This window comes from Bubalus bubalis, chromosome 10, assembly GCF_019923935.1.
Source record: "Bubalus bubalis isolate 160015118507 breed Murrah chromosome 10, NDDB_SH_1, whole genome shotgun sequence".
Lineage (NCBI taxonomy): Eukaryota > Metazoa > Chordata > Mammalia > Artiodactyla > Bovidae > Bubalus > Bubalus bubalis.
Window position 1 is genome coordinate 69,663,777 of NC_059166.1, and position 23,066 is coordinate 69,686,842.

Below are 23,066 nucleotides of genomic sequence, written 5' to 3' on the forward strand. Positions count from 1 at the left end.
TATTTTCCTCCTCCCCGCCCCTTAATAAGCCTGGTGAATATTTACAATTTATATGTTAAAATACAGTATTATAAATCGATAAAATATCACTTAATGTGCTATTTTAGTGTCTAAAATTTAAGCTAGCTGATCACAAAGTTATTACCTAGGTAGTAACAAATTAAGTAAAAGGCATACCTAAGGTTAAATTTCCTAAATTATAGTATTTTCATTATTAAAATACAGGTCAGTTATAATGATAATATTTAAACCTAGAAAATGATCAGTCAAAATCATAACCTATTTCTGAGCATTTAAAAATTATTTTATAACTTTCTAATTATAAGAAAAAAATGTATATATATTTGTACATGGAACACTAAATAAAAAAACCCTAAAACTCCACAGCATGGTATTGACATTACATACAAATAAAAGTATCAAAATTTTTAAAACTAACAAATAATTTAAACAAATTTCACATCATTTAAGGCTTCCCTGGTAGCTCAGCTGGTAAAGAATCAGCCCGCTATGTGGGAGACCTGAGTTCTATCCCCGGGTTGGGAAGATCTCCTGGAGAAGGGAACGGCTATCCACTCCAGTAGTCCATGGGGTGGCAGAGAGTCAGACATGACTGAGCGACTTTCACTTTCCAGTGGCTCCCATGTTAAAGAATCTGCCTGCAGTGCAGGAGACCCAGGTTCAGTCCTGGATCTTGGAGATCCCCTGGAGAAGAGAATGGTAACCCTTCCCAAGAATACTGGAAATATTCTTGTCTGGAGAATTCCATGGACAGAGGATCCTGGCAGGCTACAGTCCACAGCTGCAAAGAGTTGGACACGACTAAGCAACTAATACTTTCCCCAAAGATCTTTAAGACAATACATGTTAATGTTAACGTTATTTGCTCATTTGACAAAACAACATCTATACGTCGGTCTGCTGAGACTGCCTTAACAGAAAGCCACAGACTGAGTGGCTTAAATAACAGGAAATTATTTTCTCACGGTTCTGGTAGCTGAAAGTCCAAGATCAAGGTGCAGGTAGGGCTGATTTCCAGTGAAATCTCTCCTCTTGCTAGCAGGTTGAACATTCTCCCTGTGTGCTCAAGTGGCCTTTCCTCTATGTATGTGCATCCCTTGTGTACTTCCTCTTCTTATAATCACACAAGCCATATTGAATTAGGTCCCCAATTTTATGACCTTATTTAACCATACCTACCTTCTTAAATCTCTATACCCAAATGTAGTCACATTGGGGCTTAGGGCTTCAACATACGAACTTTGAGGGGACATAATTCAGTCCCTAATACTGACATATTTAACATATCATTCGAAGAAACAGAAATTAATTGGAGTCTGAGTAGAACACTGAACTTCTGGTTGACAATAGAAGAAGTGTGCATGCCACTATATTTGATAAAAGTTTAATATATACAAAGAAAGAAAATATCTGCCTTTGAAAATAAGCCTATGAAATGAAGTAAATGTCAGTATTTAAGTTCAAGGTTATGTAGGGAGTGAAGGAAAAGAGGGAGATCATCCCACATGTTCTTACAGAAGTTCGACTGAGGTTTAAGATAATGGCCAAGAAAGGTGAATGGCAAGTCATGATGAGTGACAGCTCATTCAGGATGATGGGGTCAGGTTATTTTCTAAACCCTCCTAATTGTTGTAAACAAGGCCTTGAGGAATATAAGGCATGTAAGAGTTGTTTCTCGGCAAGTAGATATGACCATTGATAAGCATGTCCAGGTCTTAGGGCCAACTCCAGTCCAGGATCATGACCACTTAGGCCATGAAAAACCAATCCTTTCATACTCTTCCTTCTAGCAATGAGTGCATGTGTACATTTACATTACTAAGAGAAGTCCCTGAAGTGCCTAGTCCCACAGTAAAACAAAATATCCCCCAAGGAGACTTGTGGCCTTCAATGTGTAGTCTACCTGTAGTGTGACCTTGGGACATACTCTAATGCAGGGGCCAAAAAAGAATGCTAAGGTCAATTCTATGGCCAACAGATTCACGAAAAAGAAACAGGCTCAAGTGATGAAATAATACAGCTTTTTCTTTTTTGATTCACAGGTATTAAAGACATGGCTGTTGGGCTTTAACCAGTGAATATAGCTCGATTTTCTTGAGGATTCCTTCCTGTTCCTAGTCCAGACAGATTTGTTTGGGGCTTTCACAAGTCATAATGGAACAAGTTATTAATTTATTCAAATGGGTCCACTGGGTACAATAAGTGTCCTACCAGGTTGAACTATTTATTGTACTAAATTAATTCCTTAATTGGTCTATTAGCCTCATAAGGATTAGTATTTGTAAGGGTTAAGTATAATTCTCAATCTATTATATTTTCATTATGTCATGACTATTGGTTTTTTTCCCTTTGGGCAAAGCCTTCTTTTAAATTTAAAACAGAAGCAGTACAAAGATAATACATTTCTATTCTCTTTTTAATGTCAAGATTTGTATTTTCTCTTGTAAACAACTTAAAAAATCTCAGAGTCCTAGCCCTTCATATCCAGGAGTTCTCAGAATTAAATGCCCTAAGGATCCACTGTACATTATGAATTAACTTTTCTTCTGTGCATCTAAAATGATACTGCTATACACAGTCCTTGAGAGAATTGAGAACATTGTCATTCAAATCGCTGTGTGTTGTATAAATTTTAAAACTTCTTTGCATAAAGTTTTCTTTTCTGCAGCATGTTTTAGGAAGTTTCTAAAGTCCTTTCATAGGAAAAATTCTTCACTATAATAAAAGTAAGATAATCAAATAACAACGAATATTGGTTTCCTTAATCATCATCACTTTGCAAAAATGGTCCTTCACGATTTCTAACAAATTTATTTTCTAATACGCTCCAAGGGGTGAAATGTTGAAGTCCCCCATTTTACTTAGAAATATACTTAGGAATTTTCTAAGGGATGTAAAATTTTTGATTCAATCCATGGTTAGAGATCTTGCGGACAAAAAAATAATCTTCCAAATTATACGCTACCTGGGGCAGAGGGGTATTTAGTGGATAACATTTTCTCCAAAATCTTATATGATTTCGCACCCAAGAGTAAAGAGTTAGTTGTTAACTTGGGCTGTCTCACGGTTTCTCTGGTGCTTTGATAACGCTGGGGAGCCCGAGTTAATTTTGTGGCAAAGGCTATGCACCAACAGGGACTTAGCGACGCCCCCAATCCCTGCAGCGGTGGCTCCGCTCCTGGTCATGTCCCGCCTTCGGACTTAGGGGCGGGGATCAGAGTGGTGAGAATGCGGCAGAAGCCGGCCTAGGGTGTCACCCGAAGGCTGGGCACCTGGAAGGCCGGCTGCGGGGGGCGGAGAGAAGCGTGGTCGGGGGCGGGGCTCGCGGGCGCGGGAAGAGCGCGGGGCCGCCGTGCGGCGTCCAGAGCCCCGCCCCACTCCGCCGCGTCCCGCCAGGGAGTCCCGCAGCGTCTTGCCCGTGTGCTCTCCTCACCTCCCGGCGTCCACGCAGTCGCTGGAGCTCCGCGCGCAACTATGGCTCAGCACTTCTCCCTGGCCGCCTGCGACGTGGTCGGCTTCGACCTGGACCACACTCTGTGTTGCTACAACCTGCCCGAGAGCGCCCGGGTGAGTGGCGGGGGCTGCCGGGCCACCCAGCGTGCAGCCTCCTTGGTGGCGCCGGCTCGAGTTTCCTCCCGGTTTAGGCGGCGGAGGCGGGCGTCGCCGGGCCCTGCAGCCGCCGCGCTTCTGCGCACAACTCGGCCTCCCGCCGCGAGGCGGGGCGAAATGAAGCGTGCATACCCCACCCCTCGGCTCCCGCCCCCCACGCCGTCTCCGCCTTTGCTCTGGGCACCGGCTTCTTTGGCCCAGCCCATAGCCTAGTTTGAGAGATGGGTAGAGAAGAAAAGGGGCGAAGGAAAGACAAGTTGTGCAAGATTGGGTTGGGGAAGCGGTTCCTGGGGCAGAGCAAGGGCGGGGCCGGGGAAACAGGGGGTGTCCTTTGCAGATCCCCGGTTTTGGAGCGTCTCAGCAAATCATTCTGGCTACCAGCAGAGCGCTGATACAGCCACCTGGTTAGCGACTTTTGACTTCGTCTTTGGCTGCATTTTTTTTTCTTTTGCATTTCCATGCGACCACCTGTCAGTTTTTAAATACTGCCGTCTGGGGAAAATTGTGTGGTGTATTCTTTTCTTAGGAAAGAAGACTAACCGGAAAGTCATTAAGATCTTAGCCCTAATTTTGCCTTTTACCAAGAGAAGGAACTAAGTATTGCTCGGCTACTGCATGCTCCACGCAAGTTTTAATCCTAACAACAGCCCGGACCCTTCCTGCACTTAGGGAAGGAACAGGAAGTGGAATGTGTATGATTCCATATCTGTACCCTTAAGCGAATTGTTCTCCCTCCCCCATTCCTTTAGTTTCACATGGAAACTGATTTTGAGAAATTAACAACAAAAAAAATTTTTTTTTTGGTAAGTCAAAGATTTAGGTATCCAAAACAGAAAAAAACTGGCTATGGTCGTCAAAGCTAGGAATTTGCAGCCAGACTGCCTAGCTTAAGGCATTAGCTCCTCTGTTACTAGCGCTGTGACCTTGGACAAATTACTTAACCTGTGTCTAGTTTCAGTTTCCTCATCTGTAAAACTGGGCTAATAATTGGATTTACCTGGAAAGGTTGTTGCAAGGATTAAAAAGGTAATGGATATATAATGCTGAGAGCTGTTTCTGACACAAGTGGTGGCTTTTGTAGTTACTACTGGAATCATTGTCCAGCCTGACCACTTAGGATAGAGTGCCAAGTAGCTGGAATAGACATCAGCCAGGGCAGCTCCTCATTAAGATGAGGTTCACTGCCCCAGTTAGCAGTTCGGGTACCTGTCAAAGGTCAAAACAGTATATGAATTACTCCTGTTTTCTGTGTACAGATGGTTTTAAAAAAAAGTGTAGTGTTCCTAATGTTGTGTGTTCCTGCTTTCCCACAGTACAGATGTTTGCCTCCTCATGTTGAGAGTTAAGGAGACTTTTCTCCTCGATTCTCTGGCCACTACTTTGTCTAGGTCTTTGATTCATATTTTCCTTCTTTTGCCTTTCAAATCTTCCCCCGGATTAACATTTTCTTGCACTTCCTCTCTAGTCACCTTCTTCTGAAGGAAATATTGTTAAAAGTCAATTTTGTGCATGTGTGAGCATACAATTTCAGAATCCAAGATTTCCCAAAAGCAAGAGTTCTTTACTACAAGCTTCAAATCTAAGCGATATTTTAAGATTGAAAACAGTAATCTGGTGCATTTTCTTTCTGTTTGGTTCAGTAATCTTTCTGTGTGCTGAGCACCATAATAGAATTAGGAGTACAGAGAAAACACACAGGTCCTCAGGTGGACTTGTAATGGGTAAGGATGTTGGAGGGTGAGCTTTGGTCCCCTGTGCTGACGGAAGCTTGCCTGGCCCTTGATGATGCTTGGCTGTTACCTCTGCCTAGGGCCCTCCTTTCTTCATTACACTGACCCCTCATCTGGCAGGTCTCAAATTAAGTAGCCTGGCCCCCTAAAGTTTTCTTTCTTATCCTGATCCTACCTCCAGTTTTCCATAAAACCTTAATTTCTCATAGCACTTATACACTGCCTTGAATTTTTCCTATTTACTTGTTGGAACCTTCCCCTAGATCCTGGAGCCATGAACCTTTGACCTCAGTATCTGTGACTTTATTGTGTGTTCTGTGTACCAAGCTGACTCTGCATATGCAGAGTTCAGTAAATAATTATGAAACGATTGAATAAATAATAGGTATTTCAGTAACTGAATATGGCACTCACAGTCACTATTCTAATAAGCATTCTGCTGATACAAACTGGTTTGATCCTTACAACAGCTGTATGAGGTAGATGTTATTAACCTCCTTTAGAGATGAGGACAGTCACAGAAAGGGTAAGTAGCTTGTCCAGGGTCACCCGCATGGTGGACTGGCCGGCAGGTTTCTGCTGCCTACCACAGGCTTTCTGTGTGCTATAAAGCCCAAAAGGGAGGCCTTGGAGTGAGTGATGCTTGAGCTGGGTCCCAGCACAGGAAGTGACAATTGGCAGGTGAGGAGGCAAAGAGGAACATTTCAGGCAGAGGAAATATGGCCAAGGCAAGGACCAAGAGATAAGAAACAGCACCTGGATCTGCTGGGTGTCAAGCAGAAGGTGGGGAATGGCAGGAGACGATACTGGAGATGGCAGTGGTGTTGGCATGGTGGGTCACTGAGTGCCTCATGGGCATATTTAGTAAGTGTAGCGTGCTGTGTGCTAAGTCGCCTCAGTCATGTCCGATTCTTTGTGACCCTATGGACCATAGCCCACCAGGCTCCTCTGTCCTTGGAATTCGCCAGGCAAGAATACTGGAGTGGGTTGCCACGCCCTCCCTCCAGGGGATCTTCCCAACCCAGGGATTGAACCAGAGTCTCTGTGTCTCCTGCAGTGGCAGGTGGGTTCTTTACCACTAGCGCCACCTGGAAAGCCATTTAACAAGTGCAAAGTGTTATGCCAATGTGGAACTGGGTGTGTCACCTCAACAGGGGCTCAGGAAAAGCATCCTGGAAATGATGACACCTGTTTGTCCTGGAGTTGCAGACTCAGGAGTGTTCGGGGCCAGGCAGTTAACCTGAATGTGCGACGGGGAATGTGGGGGTCTCTGGCAGCCAGGAGAATGAACATATACAGCCGTGCTCATCTGCCAGCATTTGCCGTGGGGCATAGAAGCTCAGTCTTGCCAGATATAATTCTCTCAAGACAAGTTAGAAATCGAAGCTTGTGTGAGAAGTCTGTCAGTTTTTTTCAGTGCCAACTCATTTTCAGAACAGCAGAATTACGGGGTCGCCAGATACAGTGAAGAAAAACTCAGGACATCTGGTTCAATTTGAGTTTCAAAGAACAAAAACATTTTTAGTGTATGTGTGTTCCAACTATCTCATGGGATATGCTTATATTAAAAAATTATTTGCTGTTTAACCGAAAATCCAATTGACCTAGGAGTTTCATATTTTATCTGGCATCCTTCAGTGGGAACCAGATATAATTTGTGGTCTGCCTACGACCCGCAGGGCACCAGTTTGCAACCGCTGGGGATTCTGCATGATCATTAGTCAGGTGAGACTGTTGGGAAAGTAAGTTAGCAGCTAAGACCCGGAGAGGAAGGGATGGGTGGTGGAGGCCCTATGCCATGAGGGCTTCTGGGGTGAGTCAACGTTAATGCAAGGAAAAGGTTCAAGGGCCAAGGGCTTAGGACTGGAAGAGGGCTTTCAAAGACACAGCCTTCCCTGTGTTTCTCAGCACTGCTTTTCTCTGCTTTTCCTTACACATTGACCCCATTCTCTCCTATTATAGAACCTTCTCCTTCAAATACAGCTGTGGGTGCCCCATAGGCAGCCCTGTTGGAAAGGTTTCTTTGCCTTGGGAAGGAATCTGACCTTATTAGAATCACGTATCCGTGTCTTGATCAATATTGCCAAAGGGTGAGAAATTCCAGTTGTCCAAGGCTGAAAATACTTACCTTGACCAGAGGCAAGTCTAATGGTGTGCAGTAACCATTGGTAGCTTGTAGAGGGTATCTGTAACATGGAAATGAACAAAGGCTATGAGTCAGGGCTTTTCTTTTTTTTTTTTTAACCAGCACATAATAGCAATACCTAAATTGAATTTACTTGTATGCCATGCACTGCTCTAAGCATCTGAGGATTTACATTACACATGGGATTTACATCTCTTAATCCTGGAGCACTGGTTTCTTGCAGGCAGGATCATGACGTGTGGTTTTTTTTTTTATCGTCCATAGTACTTTGTACCTTTGAGTGACTCAGTACATTTTATGATTGATAATTCATATGAGTGAAAATTCATATAACATAGAAGTCAGTGATTTTCAATCATCTCACAGTTTCAGGAATTTGGTAGGGGCCCCACCTTGTCCTGGAGGCTTGGAATTTCTGGGTGGTTTTAAGAACTATCACCTGTGGTTCTGACTCACCTCCAGGGTTGAGGAGTGTTTGTACATAGTGTTGACTTAATGTAACTCTGAACAGCTGACCTGGATCAGGGTCTCATTGTGTGGGGTACATGTATAGCCATTTTCATTAGCTTTTGACAGGAAACAGCTCTATTTGACAAGGAGCCTTTGCTTTCTCTACTCATCTCCTGACACTCATAACCCCAATCCCCAACTTGAGCTGTGTGAGCTGTGTGTCCCCTGGACCTGCGTGGCCCTCTCCCCCCTGGATTCACCCAGCTAACTGCTCTGTCCTGCAGGTGTCAGTGTGGACATCACTCCCTCAGGGAGGCCTTCTACTCTTGCTGCTGTATCTATTCCCACTTCCCCTCTGTGCCATTCCAGTGCTGTTGAAACCTGTCATGGGCTAACATCTGCAGAAGAAGGGTCAGGATACTCTGTGTGTCCTCTTGGACACTGTTCACTCTCAAAAACCCTGGAATTTTGTTGTTGAGAATGAAATCTGTCGACAGTCAGCAGAGCGTTTACTTTTATGCTTGCTTCCAGAGGTTTTTTTCTTTTTTTTCTTTCCCCTCAGCTTTTCTTACAATGGATAAAAAGAGAGAGTCCCTGTGTCTGATGAAGGTGCCGTGATTCCTCCTGTAGATTACCTGACTGGTCCTCATGTGTATTTCTCTTTGAGATTCCCCTATAGAAGAAAGAAATCGTGCCCAATTCTTTGTGACCCCATGGACTATACAGTCCATGGAATTCTCCAGGCCAGGATACTGGAGTGGGTAGCCTTTCCCTTCTCCAGGGGACTTCCCAACTCAGGGATCAAACCTAGGTCTCCCACATTGCAGGCGGATTCTTTGCCAGCTGAGCCACAAGGGAGATTCCCCTGTGTCAAATGACAAAAGTAAAAGTAGTCATGAATTTGATGCTCCTTCATTTAGAGAAAACGTTTCCTGGATTGGGGGAGTGCAGTGGCCCCACAAGCAGTGGAGCACTCTTCCCCAGAGATTTTGGGCTTGACTGTGTTTTATAGTGTTAGATGCGGCAATGCAAAAACAGGGTCTGATTGGCTAGGAGGTTGGAAATTTCCTGATAGGGACTGAGGGTCCTGTTCTCCAGGGAGAGGTAAGCGAGCTAAAGCGACACAGCAGATTGTGATTGGTGTGTGTTAGGTTTCCTTGACAGGGATTTTCTTTAAGTGCACGCTGATTTAGGTTTAGATTGTGCCAAGGTCTGGGCCAGTGGGGTGGCCTCCACTGTGTGGGGCTCAAGTGTATAAAATAGCGTTATCAGCTGCCATGGGGCCTTCTGGAAAGGATGGACAGGGGGTGGATGTAGAATGGTCAGTATGTTTATCATCTGGTGAAGTGTTAAATCAATTTACAAAGCTTTGTCAAGTCTTAATGATCTCCAACCCTCTAGGCTTCAGGAGTAGGATTAATAATTGTCCTTGGTTGTATAATTGTACACTGATAGTGTAAAAAAGACAGCAGCTACCTGGGGCTCGCCGGAGTGCATAAATTCCTGGGAAGGAATGTTAACCCGCCAAGCTTCACAATTAACAGATAATACAGATTCCTTCCCAACTATCTCGTGGCTTATTCCATTAGGTCTTCAGGCCTGTGAAGTTAAGAAGGCATAGTGAAATTTACATTTAATCTCTCTTCCTTTTTGTTAACAGCTCATTTATAATAGCTTTGCTCAGTTCCTGGTCAAGGAGAAAGGGTATGACAAGGGATTGCTCACGGTGACCCCAGAGGATTGGGATTTCTGGTAAGCAGCTTTTTTTTTTAAAGGTCTGTACATTCCCTCTGGTTTTTAATTCTTGTGGATAAAATTTTAATGCTTCCTCTTCCATGGAGACAGAAAGTGAAATGTGAAGTTGAGCCAAAGGACAGAATGCCTTCTGTACTAAAAGTTTTATATTTGATGAATTAAAGTCCTTTCTATTTTTAGGCTTGCTTAGTTAAGTATGAAAATTAAGCTAAGAGCAAATGTGACTAATTTGGGTATTTTTGCATAGGTTAAGTCTGTCATTATTAAGAGTTTCAGAGATTAAGAACTGTCTCTAAAATGTACATCTTTTATTAAAAAATTATTTTATTGCCCTTCCTATACAGAACTGTGTGAAAAGAGGTGGAAATCATCATACTTTGAATGCGTGTGTGTGTGCACGTATGCGTGCTCGGTTGTGTCCAACTCTTTTCAACCCTGTGGACAATAGCCTGTCAAGCTTCTCTGTCCTGGAATTTTCCAGGCAAGAATACTGGAGCAGGTTGCCATTTCCTGCTCCAAGCAATCTTCCCAACCCAGGGATCCAACCCGTATCTCTGGTGTCTCCTGCGTTGGCAGGCAGAGTCTTTACCCCATGTTTTTAATAAGTGTCTGAATTAGGACATCTGTTTTTGTGTAATTTGGGTAGATATTCCTATAACAGAGACTCTTGACAGCTTACTCCCTTCCTGGCTTAGGAGTCTCAACTTCCCAAGGTTTCCTTTGTCTTTCTTCCTCATTTAACCAATAAAAACAAACAAAAGTCCTATTAAACCACTTTAAATTGTTCAGTTAAAAATTAACAGATGTCCTGAAACACATGAAAAATACATCCAGAAATAATTCTAGAGCAACGGTGTTCATCTATTATGCACTCTTCCAGTGTTTGGTTAGTCCTTTTTGATTTCTCACTTTCTGAAAAGGAAGAAACAGAAACATTTTGCTATATGAAATTCTTATGGAAATGTTACTGTGGACCAAAGTAAATAATGCTTGTAAAGTACCCTGTCCTTTTCTTTTCATTCTGTTGGTATTTGGTGGCCATTATGCCTTCTTGTTTTTATTACTCATAATAATGACTCTGAACCCACTTTTCTTCCCAAATTCCATAAGTCTTTTACAGTGAAGAACCTAAAACTTAGTGTTTGACTTTCTTTTAGTGGTTTTCAATAATATGCCTAGCCCAGAGGGCTAGTTCTTATAGCCTGACCTAAATTGAGGCAGAGTCTAAAGAGTACAGAAAATATTCTGGCTAAGATCTTAACTTGTAAAATATGAATGTGTGTTTGTGTGTGTTTTATTTAATGAAAAACATTTGTACATGTTAGCAGAGGCATACAATGGTGCTCATTTTTTGTTCTGAGGTTTTTTTTCTCAGCTCAAAGAGTTTAGACACTAAATACGCTGTCCTTTGCCCACATAGCAGTTTTCCTCATGTACTTGCTCTGCGGATATTTAATTTTAGAATTCTTGAATTTTAGAATTCAAGAGCTTACTTGTTTGATTAACATGTTATTCACCTGGGTGGCAGAGTCTGTTTTTAGTATTATGACTTTTTGAAAATATAAGTTATTATTTCTTGAGTTAAGTGTTAATAAGTATGTGAACTGATTGGTAACCAGACTTTTCTGTTTCAGTTGCAAGGGCTTGGCACTGGATCTGGAAGATGGGAACTTCATTAAACTTGCAGATAACGGCACCGTGCTCAGGTAATAGAATTTAGTTGTGGTGTTGAAACTTTACTCTTGTATTACCATGTAGGATTAGACTGTTAAGGTATGGATTAAACAAGATTATTACTTTAGTCAGTCAGATGAGAGATTGTCTGTGTGCCTGCAGGTCTTTGTAGGAATCGTTGGATCCATTTAAATATAAATCTGGGAGCATTAGATTGAAAGGTCTAATTCTTTAAATTTAGCTTATCAGAAATACTTGCACAGGAAATACAGTAGAATGTTAACTTGCTTTTTGACCTCCTCTACTGCAAAAGAGCCTGGGAATTTTATCATGTTAACCTGGAGTAAAATTGAAGCTCTCTTTATTAAGGAAGAAGGAAAGAATGGACATGGGGTAGAATTGGTGGTCTAGGCACACCTCTCTTTCTTCCACTTGTCCAAATTTGCCCCCATCATACAGGACTCATGTTGTGTCTCAGCTTCTGGAAGTGTTTCTAGATTCCTCCAGCGTTCATCAGTGTCTCCCCGTCCCAAGCTTAGTGCTGACTCCCTTTCCTTCCCTCTTCTTAGTTACTTAGTGTTAGTTGCTCAGTTGTGTCTGACTCTTTGCAACCCCATGAACTACAGCCCGCCAGGTTCCTCTGTCCATGGGATTCTCCAGGCAAGGATACTGGAGTGGGTTGCTATTCCCTTCTCCAGGGGATCTTCCTGACCCAGCGATTGAACCTGGGTCTCCTGCATCACAGGCAGATTCTTTGCCATCTGAGCCACCAGGGAAGGTGAGTCCAACACTTTGAGTGTTAATAAGAGTAGGGCAAGCGTGGACAGAGGAGCCTGACAGGCTACAGTCCGTACGGTCGCAAAGAGTTGCACGCAACTGAAGCGACTTAGCACAGCACGGAACAGGCAGTGGAAAAGCACCTGCCATCTGCTCTGTGTTTTACAGAAGGTACCATGGGGTAAGCGTCTATTTTCCTTCCAATACTGACAGTACAAGCAAGTTAACAGGGCCGTGCAGTTGTGTGATTTATTATTTATGCTGACTCAGTTGGAGTCCAAGAAGAGGATGCTCATCACTTTGGGTACATCATTCCTTTTGTACAGTACAGGCTCACACTCTACCCAGACTGTCCCCTAAGGTGGAGCTAGCTCGAGCAGATGTCGTTCCACTTCTGATAATTTTGTAATTCATTTGCATCTTTTTTTCTCAGGCAGCTAGAGCTATGAGTGTATGTATTCATTTGTATGTATAAATAAACACACACACACACACACATATATATATATATATACAGACACATATATACATACATACACGCAATGCAGCTTTGACCGTGACCTTTAATGTCCCTTTCCGATTCTTACAATGTACTTGGCTATCTTCAGTCATGGTTAAAAGAATAGAAATCATTCTACAACTTTGCTTCTTTCTTTGTTCTGTCTGTCTGTCTGTCCCCATTCCCAACATCATTTCCCCAAGGTCTGACCATCTCCATTCAAGTTTGGCTAACCGGCCAGCTCCTCCTGAGTTTATAAGCTTATATCCCTGATGCCTGCTTTCAAACAACGTAGTAGGTACCTTTTCGTACTTCCTGCTCAAGATTCCTCCACCTTTAATATAGCTTTTATTATATAAATGTTAACCTCTCTATAAAAAGGATCCTAATTGTAATTTTCTTCCATTTGCCTTTCTTATTTCATTTCCATTTTCTTCATTTTGCTTTGCTACCACAGTCTAGCATTATAATTTCTCACAGTAAACTACATGAAATATTAACTGTTTTTCTATAGGGTAAGATTCTCTTAACCAGGCCCAACTGATGTAAAAGCAGTATTTTGAGCACAAAAAATAGCTACTTTCTTGTCTTCCTGTTCCAGGTTTTGCCTCGTTCATCTTACTGTTTCCCATTGTGTTTTTAGCTACCTTATGTCCTTGAGTGGCACATTACTACCCAGTCTTCATCTTCATAGTCCCTGTGCTTGCGCAGCCCTGGGTACCAGGCACATCTCTCCTCCTGCAGGCCTCAGCTCTTGCTCTGACTGTTGCACTCCCTCCTCCCCACAGGCCAGCTTCCCACCTAGTCCCTGCAGCTGTTTCCTCTATGTTCCGTTAGGCAAGTCTTATCTGCATGGTTAATGGACAACTTCTTAGGCAAGGCTTGTCCTATTTCTCCCAGAGAAGTTGTAGTTTATAGATTGGTCTGGGGCACCTATCACAGCATTGACCTCAGAGTGTGCTTCTCCTGATCACTTGCTGGTTGAGGGGTGAAATGGAGGAAGGAAAAAGAGCTGTCCAGAGAAATGCCTTTCAAAAAAGAGGGGATATATGTTTATGTATCACTGATTCACTTTGCAGTACAGTACACACTAACACAACATTGTCAAACAGCTATATGCCAATAAAAATTTTAAAAATAAAATTTAAGAAATAACATAATAAAAAAAAGAAATACCTTATAGGATCCTAAATAGGGAAGTCATCCCATTGAAAACCTTTTTCTTAAAAAAAAACAAAACCCTTTAGTAGTATTAGGGTGAATTAATAAGTTAATAATAGCAAAGCTGGAGGAGGGAGTGTTCAAGGGACCCACCAATGAACCGTGTACCTCATCTCTTCAAACCAGGGCCAGCCACGGCACGAAGATGCTGTCTGCCGAGGCGCTGGCGGAGGAGTTCGGCAGGAAGCAGTGGAAGCACTTCATGCCGGACACGGGAATGGCCTTCCGGTCAGGTATGGTTCCTGTGTAGGGCAGCGCCGCCATTCCCTCCCCTGTTGTTTTGGACCCCGAACCTGTGACATCAAGACACAGAGCAGTCCGTCCTTGCCCCCTGCTGGGCAGGATGCACAAGACCGCAGTTGTGGTTTCATAGAAACTATTATTTCCCATGTATGTCTGGTTTTTCTTTGGCAGTTGGTTCTGTTTTATTTAACGTTTTTATTGATTCACCTTTTACTTGTTCTGGAGTAACGAAGACTTAGCGCTTAGGAATAATACATTACTTATTCTGTATTTTTATTAATTCATTACCTGTACTATCCTTTTATTTCTCTGTTCCCCGCTTCTCCCCACATTCATATTTCTCACCTCTCCTGTTTTCTAGAATTTTTTTCTTTACTGCCATTTCTAGTATCTTCTACCATTGCCTTTTTGCCCCCCTTTATTGCGAGTGATTTTACACAACTTTTTCCCACTCTCCTTAAAGAGTTTTACCATGAGTAAACATGAAAAGATTTTTCAAAAATTATCTGTAGACAACAGATGTCATAAATTAATAAAGAATGATTAAAACACTTATAAACAGACCTCATTAAAAGTCTTAATTGTTAGTTTTCCATTTGTTCTAGGTTTTTTTGGTCATTTTCTCCCATACTACAGTTTTGAAATGCACCTATTTTCCTTTCGAAAATATAGTAACTGGAAAATAGTTGGAATTATTCCTTATTGCTATCGTGTTTTTATTTGTCATATTTGCTGTCTTTGGGTGGTTTGTTTTCTCATAGTGAGAAGAAAACGTTGGGAAGTATGTGTTATTAATAAAATAAAATAAGTTAATAGGAAAAACAGATTTCACCTTGGGGTTAGGTGTAGAATGCTTTCACACATCTCAACTCACAATAGCTAGGAAGTTAAATGGATAGATTTACTTTTTATTCAAGTGATAAGGAAGACTCCTGTAGTCTGTCCAGATGTATGTGTACAAGCATGCATGCTTATTCACGTCCATCTCTTTTAGACTCTGTGAGCTGTAGCCCGCCAGTCTCCTCTGTCCATGGAATTTACTGGAGCGGGTTGCCATTTCCTAGTCCAGGGTATCTTCCCGACCTAGGGATCAAACCTGCGTCTCTTGTGCCTGTTACATTGGCTGGCGGGTTCTTTACCACTGTCCCACCTGTCCAGATGTAGGCAGTTGTAAATAGAGGTGAACAACATGGGTTTGAACTGGGCAGGTCCACTTACACCAGCTGGCTGGTTCAGGCAGGTCACTCTGGTATCACAGACCAAGAGATGAGATGCATTACGGGTAGTGAGCCTTGGGAATCTGTGTCCACTGTCCTGGTCCCTGTAGCCCTGGTGTGTCATGTGGTCTGACAGCATAGCAGGGTGGGCAGAGATGTATGTGGGCCGTCTTCTCCCTTTTCTCCAAATTCTTGCTTTTCCTCATACTGACAAAGACATCCTAGCCTTTCTTAAGAATGAAAACTAGTCTGAGATGTTCCCCCCAACAATTTCAGCTGTGAAAAAGTAAAAAAACAAGAAGACTGTGACAACCATAATATTCTTAACTGAGGAAAAGAGCATACAAACCTGTACAACCAGTTTGTGAATTAACAGAACTTGACTGTATTTCTTTTATATTCTTGGTAATTTGACATGAAGATGTGAGGGCGTTAAGTAATATTTAAAAGGATAAACATCTGGACCTTGCAGAGAGTTTTCTCTTAATTTACCGTGACGCTTCTTCTTTCCAACATACAGCTAACTCTTGAACAACTCAGGAATTAGGGACACTTACCTCAAGAAGTTGAAAATCTTGAGTATAACTTAATTGTCAGCCCTCCCTACTTGGAGTTCCTCCCTGTATCAGTTTCTGCATTTGTGGGTTCAACTCACTGCAGGTCACAGATCGTCTACTGCTATAGTATTTATTGTATTTATTTACGTGTTGAAAAAAATACATGTAAAAGTGGACTTGTGCAGTTCACACCTGTGTTGTTCAAAGGTTGACTGTAACCCATTCAATTTTTGGATCATTCAACAAGCATTTATTGAGTGCCTACAATATACTGGAAATTGTGCATAGTAGACACTAAGACACAAGACCACTATGTTCCATAACCTCATACATAGCTTGCAAATGGAGGAAGGGGGCAGGCAGTTATAATAATCTGCACAAAAGTAATTGTGACCATTTGAAAAGTACTCCCTTACATTAAACTGAAATCCGACTCCACCTGTTGATCTGCCTGATTCCTCTTTGTACCAGGAGTTCTCAGGAGAGAGGACTCTGTGAGGTTTGTGCTCAAAGCAGAGTGGTAGCTCCTGCTTGCAGTCTGCAGGAGTGAGATAGCAGTGAGAGTGTGATGTGAAAGGCAAGAACAGAGAAGGGCCCTGGATTCCACCAGGACTTCTGAGGAGAAGCACGGAGAGCACTTCCCAGAATTGTCAACCTGAGGGATAGGAAGTTGGGGCCTGCATTCACTGATTCCTGACCTGTCTGTTGAGGCTTGCCACATGGGCTCTAGAGGCTTCCAGAGAGAGGGAATGACACAGGTGTGGCTTGAGGAAGGATAGTGGTATTCAACACAGCTGTGGCTGGGGTCAGCCGTGGACCAAGGGGATGTGACGTGGATCCTCAAAAGGTTCTGCCCAGGGACAGCAGATTCAAAAGTGCTGTCAGTGCCAAGGAAGGGCTCCACTTGAACTCTAGCCTCAGGCCAAGGAGAATAAATCAAACCCTCTGCTCTCCAAGATCTCGAGTGTGCCTGTGCTGTGCTTCCAAGTTTTTCTAAGATAAGTACACATTGTGTCCTCACGTGATGTGAGGACACATTGTTTTTTTTATTCCTTTTCTCACCCTGGCTGTTCGTACATTGTACTGAAATTTGTCTGAAGTTGCATAAAGATTGAATGTGAGACTCCAGGGGATCAACCAACACAGATTAGTGAATGCACTTCATGGTACTCCAGTGTTAGGTCGATGGTTTTGAAATTCAGTGACACTGATAATACAAATTGTGACTTTTCCATAATCTATTTCATGTTTATGATATAGTCTTTAATTTTATATTAAAATGTTTTTAATAAAATGCTTAACTTATGCATATCATGTTTTATTATAAATTTTTTATATTAATAGAGCCATTATAGCTGAAGCCTTCTTTAAAAGACAATAGATGACAGGTTGGAGTAGAGTGGTTCTGAACTGAAATAGAAGCCCCTTTAAGTAACTAAACCAAAATATAGACTCTTTAGCCAAGTTTCCGTATCACATAAATGAGGCATTAATTTGATCCCAGTTTAAAATTGTGTTCTTTTTAGGAAAATACTACTTTTATGATAACTACTTTGACCTGCCTGGAGCTCTTCTGTGTGCCAGAGTGGTAGACTCTTTAACAAAGGTGAGTGGGGACTCATTTCTTAGAAACCATGGTACATTATTTGGCCATGAATCGGAGGATTTTGAGCTTCCCTGGTAGCTCAGATGGTAAAGAAACCATCTGCAATGCAGGGGAACTGGGTTGAGAAGATCCCCCGGAGGAGGGCATGGCAGCCCACCCCAGTATTCTTGCTTGGAGAATCCCCGTGGACAGAGGAGTCTACATGTACAGAGGGCTACAGTCCATGGCATCGCAAAGAGTCGGACATGACTGAGCAACTAAGCGCGCACACACACAGAGGACTTAATTATATATGTCTTTTGAGTTGAGATTTTACTCAATTTCCTTTGTAGTTTCAGAGGTTACCAAGGAGGAAAGACATAGAGAAATTGGTCAAAGTATTTTTGGAAAATTAAATAACGACCATACCTAAGAATAATAAACCTGTTCTCCAGCAGGGGGTGCAAAAGTCTAGAAAAAGAAAATACCAAACTTGAGTGTGGAGAAATATTTCTTGGTTTCATTAGCAGAGTTTTAAAATAAATAAAAGAAATGTAAAGAAATTCCACGTGTCTTTTTAAGCATTGTTAGATAGTACAAAACCAGAAAAAATGGGATGAAATGTTAAAAATGATCATTTTGAGCATAGTTTAATGTATATAGATTTTTTTCTTTGTCCTAGGTATCAGGATTAAATAAATCTCTGGTTATATCAGTTTATACTTAGAGCTTAAGAACTATGAACATAAATTGGTTTTATGCCAGAATCCCTTTCCTTTTTGCCTATGTTGTCTTTCAGAATGACAGTGATGTTTCTGATAGGCCTCAGTTCAGTCCAGTTCAGTCGCTCAGTCATGTCTGACTTTGTGATCCCATGGACTGCAGTACTTCAGGCCTCCCTGTCCATCACCAGCTCCCAGAGTTCAATCAGACTCATGTCCATTGAGTCAGTGATGCCATCCAACCATCTCATACTCTGTCGTCCCCTTCTCCTCCCACCTTCAGTCTTTCCCAGCATCAGGGTCTTTTCAAATGAGTCAGTTCTTCAAATCAAGTGGCCAAAGTATTGGAGTTTCAGCTTCAGCATCAGTCCTTCCAATGAATATTCAGGACTGATTTCCTTTAGGATGGACTGGTTGGATCTCCTTGCAGTCCAAGGGACTCTCAAGAGTCTTCTCCAACACCACAGTTGGAAAGCATCAATTCTTAGGCGCTCAGCTTTCTCTATAGTCCAACTCTCATGTCCATAGATGACTACTGGAAAAATCACAGCTTTGACAATATGGACCTTTGTTGGCAAAGTAATGTCTTTGCTTTTTAATATCCTTCTAGGTTGGTCCTAACTTTTCTTCCAAGGAGCAAGTGTCTTTTAATTTCATGGCTGCAGTCACCATCTGCAGTGATCTTGGAGCCCAAAACAATAAAGTCTGTCACTGTTTCCATCGTTTTCCCATCTATTTACCTTGAAGTAATGGGACCAGATGCCATGATCTTAGTTTTCTGAATGTTGAGCTTTAAGCCAACTTTTTCACTCTCCTCTTTCACTTTCAACAAGAGGCTCCTTAGTTCTTCTTCGCTTTCTGCCATAAGGGTGGTGTCATCTGCATAGCTGAGGTTATTGATATTTCTCCCAACAATCTTGATTCCAGCTTGTGCTTCTTCCAGTCCAGCATTTCTCATGATGTACTCTGCATATAAGTTAAATAAGCAGGGTGACAATATACAGCCTTGACGTACTCCTTTTCCTGTTTGGAACCAGTCTGTTGTCCCATGTCCAGTTCTAACTGTTGCTTCCTGACCTGCCTACAGATTTCTCAAGAGGCAGGTCAGGTGGTCTGGTATTCCCATCTCTTTCAGAATTTTCCACAGTTTGTGGTGATCCACACAGTCAAAAGCTCTGTCATAGTCAATAAAGCAGAAATAGATGTTTTTCTGGAACACTCTTGCTTTTTTGATGATCCAGCGGATGTTGGCAATTTGATCTCTGGTTCCTTTGTCTTTTCTAAAATCAGCTTGAACATCTGGAAGTTCACGGTTCGCGTATTGCTGAAGCCTGGCTTTGAGAATTTTGAGCATTACTTTACTAGCGTGTGAAATGAGTGCAATTAATTTTTCAGTAGTTTGAGCATTCTTTGGCATTGCCTTTCTTTGGGATTGGAATGAAAACTGACCATTTCCAGTCCTGTGGCTACTGCTGAGTTTCCCCAGTTTGCTGGTATATTGAGTGCAGCACTTTCACAGCATCGTCTTTTAGCATTTGAAATAGCTCAGCTGGAATCCCATCACCTCCACTAGCTTTGTTCTTAGTGATGCTTCCTAAGGGCCACTTGACTTCTCATGCTAGGATGTCTGGCTCTAGGTGAATGATCATACCATCGTGATTATCTGGGTCATGAAGATCTTTTTTGTACAGTTCTTCTGTGTATTCTTGCCACCTCTTCTTAATATCTTCTGCTTCTGTTAGGTCCATACCATTTCTGTCCTTTATCAAGCCCATCTTTGCATGAAATGTTCCCTTGGTATCTCTGATTTTCTTGAAGAGATCTCTAGTCTTTCCCATTCTATTGTTTCCCTCTGTTTCTTTGTATTAATCACTGAGGAAGGCTTTCTTATCCCTTCTTGCTATTCTTTGGAACTCTGCATTCTGATAGGACTAGATGCTGGTTTATTTTTGAATCAGAATTACAGTCATGTGTTTGTGAAAGTTTCTGTTGAGCCATAGTGCTGGCTTGTAGAAGTTGTTATTATGGGATGGAGTCAGCTTCTCATTTTACAGTGACTGTAACAAATGCACCGGTCTTTAAATATTTTGGGCTTGATATCATTTAAAGACTATCTAGTAGTTGGTCTTTGTTTATATAGAAGGATACTGGTTAATATCTCCAAGGAAGCATGGGGCTATAGGGTTGTGTATTTTCCTGTTTACTTGCTCTTGTATACTGAAACTCAGGTGAAGGTGCACAGAACTGTAAAGTAAGCAGCTTTTGCAGTTTTAAGGCTGTGGGCCTTTTAGCTCCATTGATGCCATGGTACAGGAAGTGACATATCCTGATATCTCCTAAGCTATAACATTGTAGATTTGTTATGTGTTAAAAGTAGTGTATATTTTTTAGACTTTATAATGCATGGAAATTTTCATTTTATTTGGGTTATATGGGTTACATTAATATTTAGTCATGTGTATATACATCTCTATAGCCATGATTTTCATGGAAGATATTTTTCTACAATCACATCTGGAAACGTGAGAAGTTTATTGATCTGTTATATTTCCTCAAACACGAATCCCTATTTTACAGTACAGTAATATTATAGTTGTTTGCCAAGTGTTTTCTACTATGCTTAAAAACACAATTATTACATGTGTCACATTTGGATTTGGTTTTTTTTTTTCTTTAGCAGAACAATGGTCAAAAACCATTTGATTTTTGGAAGGACATAGTTGCTGGTATACAACATAATTATAAAATGTCAGCTTTTAAAGGTGAGTAATGTGAAGAGAGACTTTATTTCTTTTACTTTTTTATTGGAAGATCATTGCTTCACAGTGTTGCAGTAGTTTCTGCCATACATCAGCACGAATCAGTTATGATTGTCCATACATCCCCCTTCCTTTTTGGCCTCCCTCCCACCCCATCCGGCCCTCTAGTTATCACAGGGTGCAAGGCTGAGCTGTGTGTTATATGACAGCTTCCCACTAGTCATCTGTTCTACACATGATGGTGTATGTATGCCTGTGCTACGTTCTCAACTTGTCCTGCCCTCTCCTTCCCCGGCTGTGTCCACAAGTTCATTCTCTATGTCTGTGTCTCCATTTCTTGGAGAGAGGCTTTTAGATGTTTGTTCAATGCTATGTGTCTAATGAATTACTTAGAAGGTACCTATTTTTAATGTACCTTAATTAGGATTTAATTTGACCTTAGATATTGCTATAAAGTTGATAACTGGTCATATTCTAAGAGCTTCTTTTCTTCATATCTGTTTAATGGCCATCGTTGCCAGTACTCTGAGAGATGCTGTCTTTTACATGCTCACCACTAGGACCCTTTTGTGGATACCCCAGAATTTGGTCTTTCTTCACTTGGAAATGAGTTTGGTGACAGCTGTAACCATTAGTGTAGTGATTACAGTCAGAGAGGAAGGGTGAAAATTCTGTTCGTAATGCTTAAAAGCAGGTTGAGCTCACACAGAGTGGGAGCAGAGATCACCAACCCAAGCCCAAGCTTTTACAGTTCCATCAACAGGTTTGCTTGAGTTACACAGAAACATTTCTTCTAAGGCATTAAGAGATGCCTTTATAGTATGGTACCTGAGTGACTTGAACCAGACTGTCCTAATTCAACCAGTGGATTGATGGATGCTCACAGGCAGTGTTTTTCAGCTGAGAAAAATAAAAATGTTGCCATTTGATTGGCATAAAAATTCTTGCCTGCCTTTTAATGTCATTTAAGCCATCAAAATGATCCTAAATATTATGACTAAAAACATGTCAAGGCAGTGAATAACTGCATAATATTTGTTCAAACTACATGTTTCTCTGCTGCCTGCTTCTTTCCTTCCTAGAAGAATATCACTGACTTGGGTGATTGTCTTACTTTTCTGTTCCCAGTCACTAGCCCTTCACCCTGTAGATCACATGTGGTTCTGTTTGACGGCTTTTCAGTCCACAATGAGCACTTGGGTGTATGGAAATGCCCATCTCCAGTAGAAGGCTATATCCATGACCCTTGCAAAAGCTACCCACCAGTTTATCATTTTACTTTTTATTAACTTTGTAAAATGAAAACCCTTAAAAGAGTGGTTGAGAATGACAAATTGCTGGTTTCAAATAAATTCGACATAATCATCTATTGATGTTATTTTATTGCATTGTAAATAAGGAGTGGATAAAACATTTCATGAGGCACAGCTTAAGAGTTTTAAACAGAAACATTAAAATACAGTACAGAGCAGAAATAAATAATATCTTTTCATTTCTAGTCAGATTTTGAAACCCTTGATATTACAATTTCACTGGAACGGGAGGCCCAAGGTACATATGCTAATACTCTATAAACCCACAAAATCATATTAACATTATGGAAGACTCAAGTAGTCATTAAAGCAAATTAATCACACTTGTGTCAAATAAATAAAATAGGTTAGACACCATTTCCAAGTTGTAAAGGGTATATAGAAAGCTTTCAGCAATCCACAGAAAAGTTTGAAAGGTTCATGACTAAAGCACCTTGCATTTCAGATTAACTTTAGCATTAATATTTTGGGTTTCTTATGAGAGCTGTAAAAAGTCTATATGCACCTGTATACTTGAATAGATATTGACAAAAGGGGCCACTTAAACCTTCGAGTAATGCACCATCAGAAAGATCTCAGGGTATATAGTGTTTTTTAAATTTGAATATTCAAGTATTTAAGTCCCATAAAGATATATGACATCTCCCAAATGTTTCCTGGAAATTTTCCTGTTAATTGTCAGAAACAGACTGATTTTTAAAAGGAAATGCTGAACTTCTGAAATCAAATTTGACATGATTTAGCATCACATTTCAGGTTTTTTGCGATTGTTTTTTCAGCTTAGCAGG

General features: G+C 41.4%; 1 protein-coding gene across 2 annotated transcripts in view; it reads left to right on the plus strand.

Moving 5' to 3' along the window:
* The first annotated feature begins 3,322 nt into the window (after positions 1 to 3,322).
* The window catches only part of NT5DC1 (5'-nucleotidase domain containing 1), a 108,809-nt gene continuing 89,065 nt past the window's right edge, over positions 3,323 to 23,066 (plus strand). The window contains exons 1-6 of one of the 2 annotated variants that reach the window (XM_006055672.4): positions 3,323 to 3,588; positions 9,617 to 9,708; positions 11,346 to 11,417; positions 14,009 to 14,115; positions 17,426 to 17,505; positions 20,887 to 20,968. In XM_006055672.4, the coding sequence (XP_006055734.1) occupies positions 3,496 to 3,588; positions 9,617 to 9,708; positions 11,346 to 11,417; positions 14,009 to 14,115; positions 17,426 to 17,505; positions 20,887 to 20,968 (526 nt within the window). In that variant the 5' untranslated portion in view covers positions 3,323 to 3,495. Of the gene's footprint in view, positions 3,589 to 9,616; positions 9,709 to 11,345; positions 11,418 to 14,008; positions 14,116 to 17,425; positions 17,506 to 20,883; positions 20,969 to 23,066 lie in introns of both variants that reach the window. The other variant, XM_006055671.4, reaches the window with a different exon arrangement.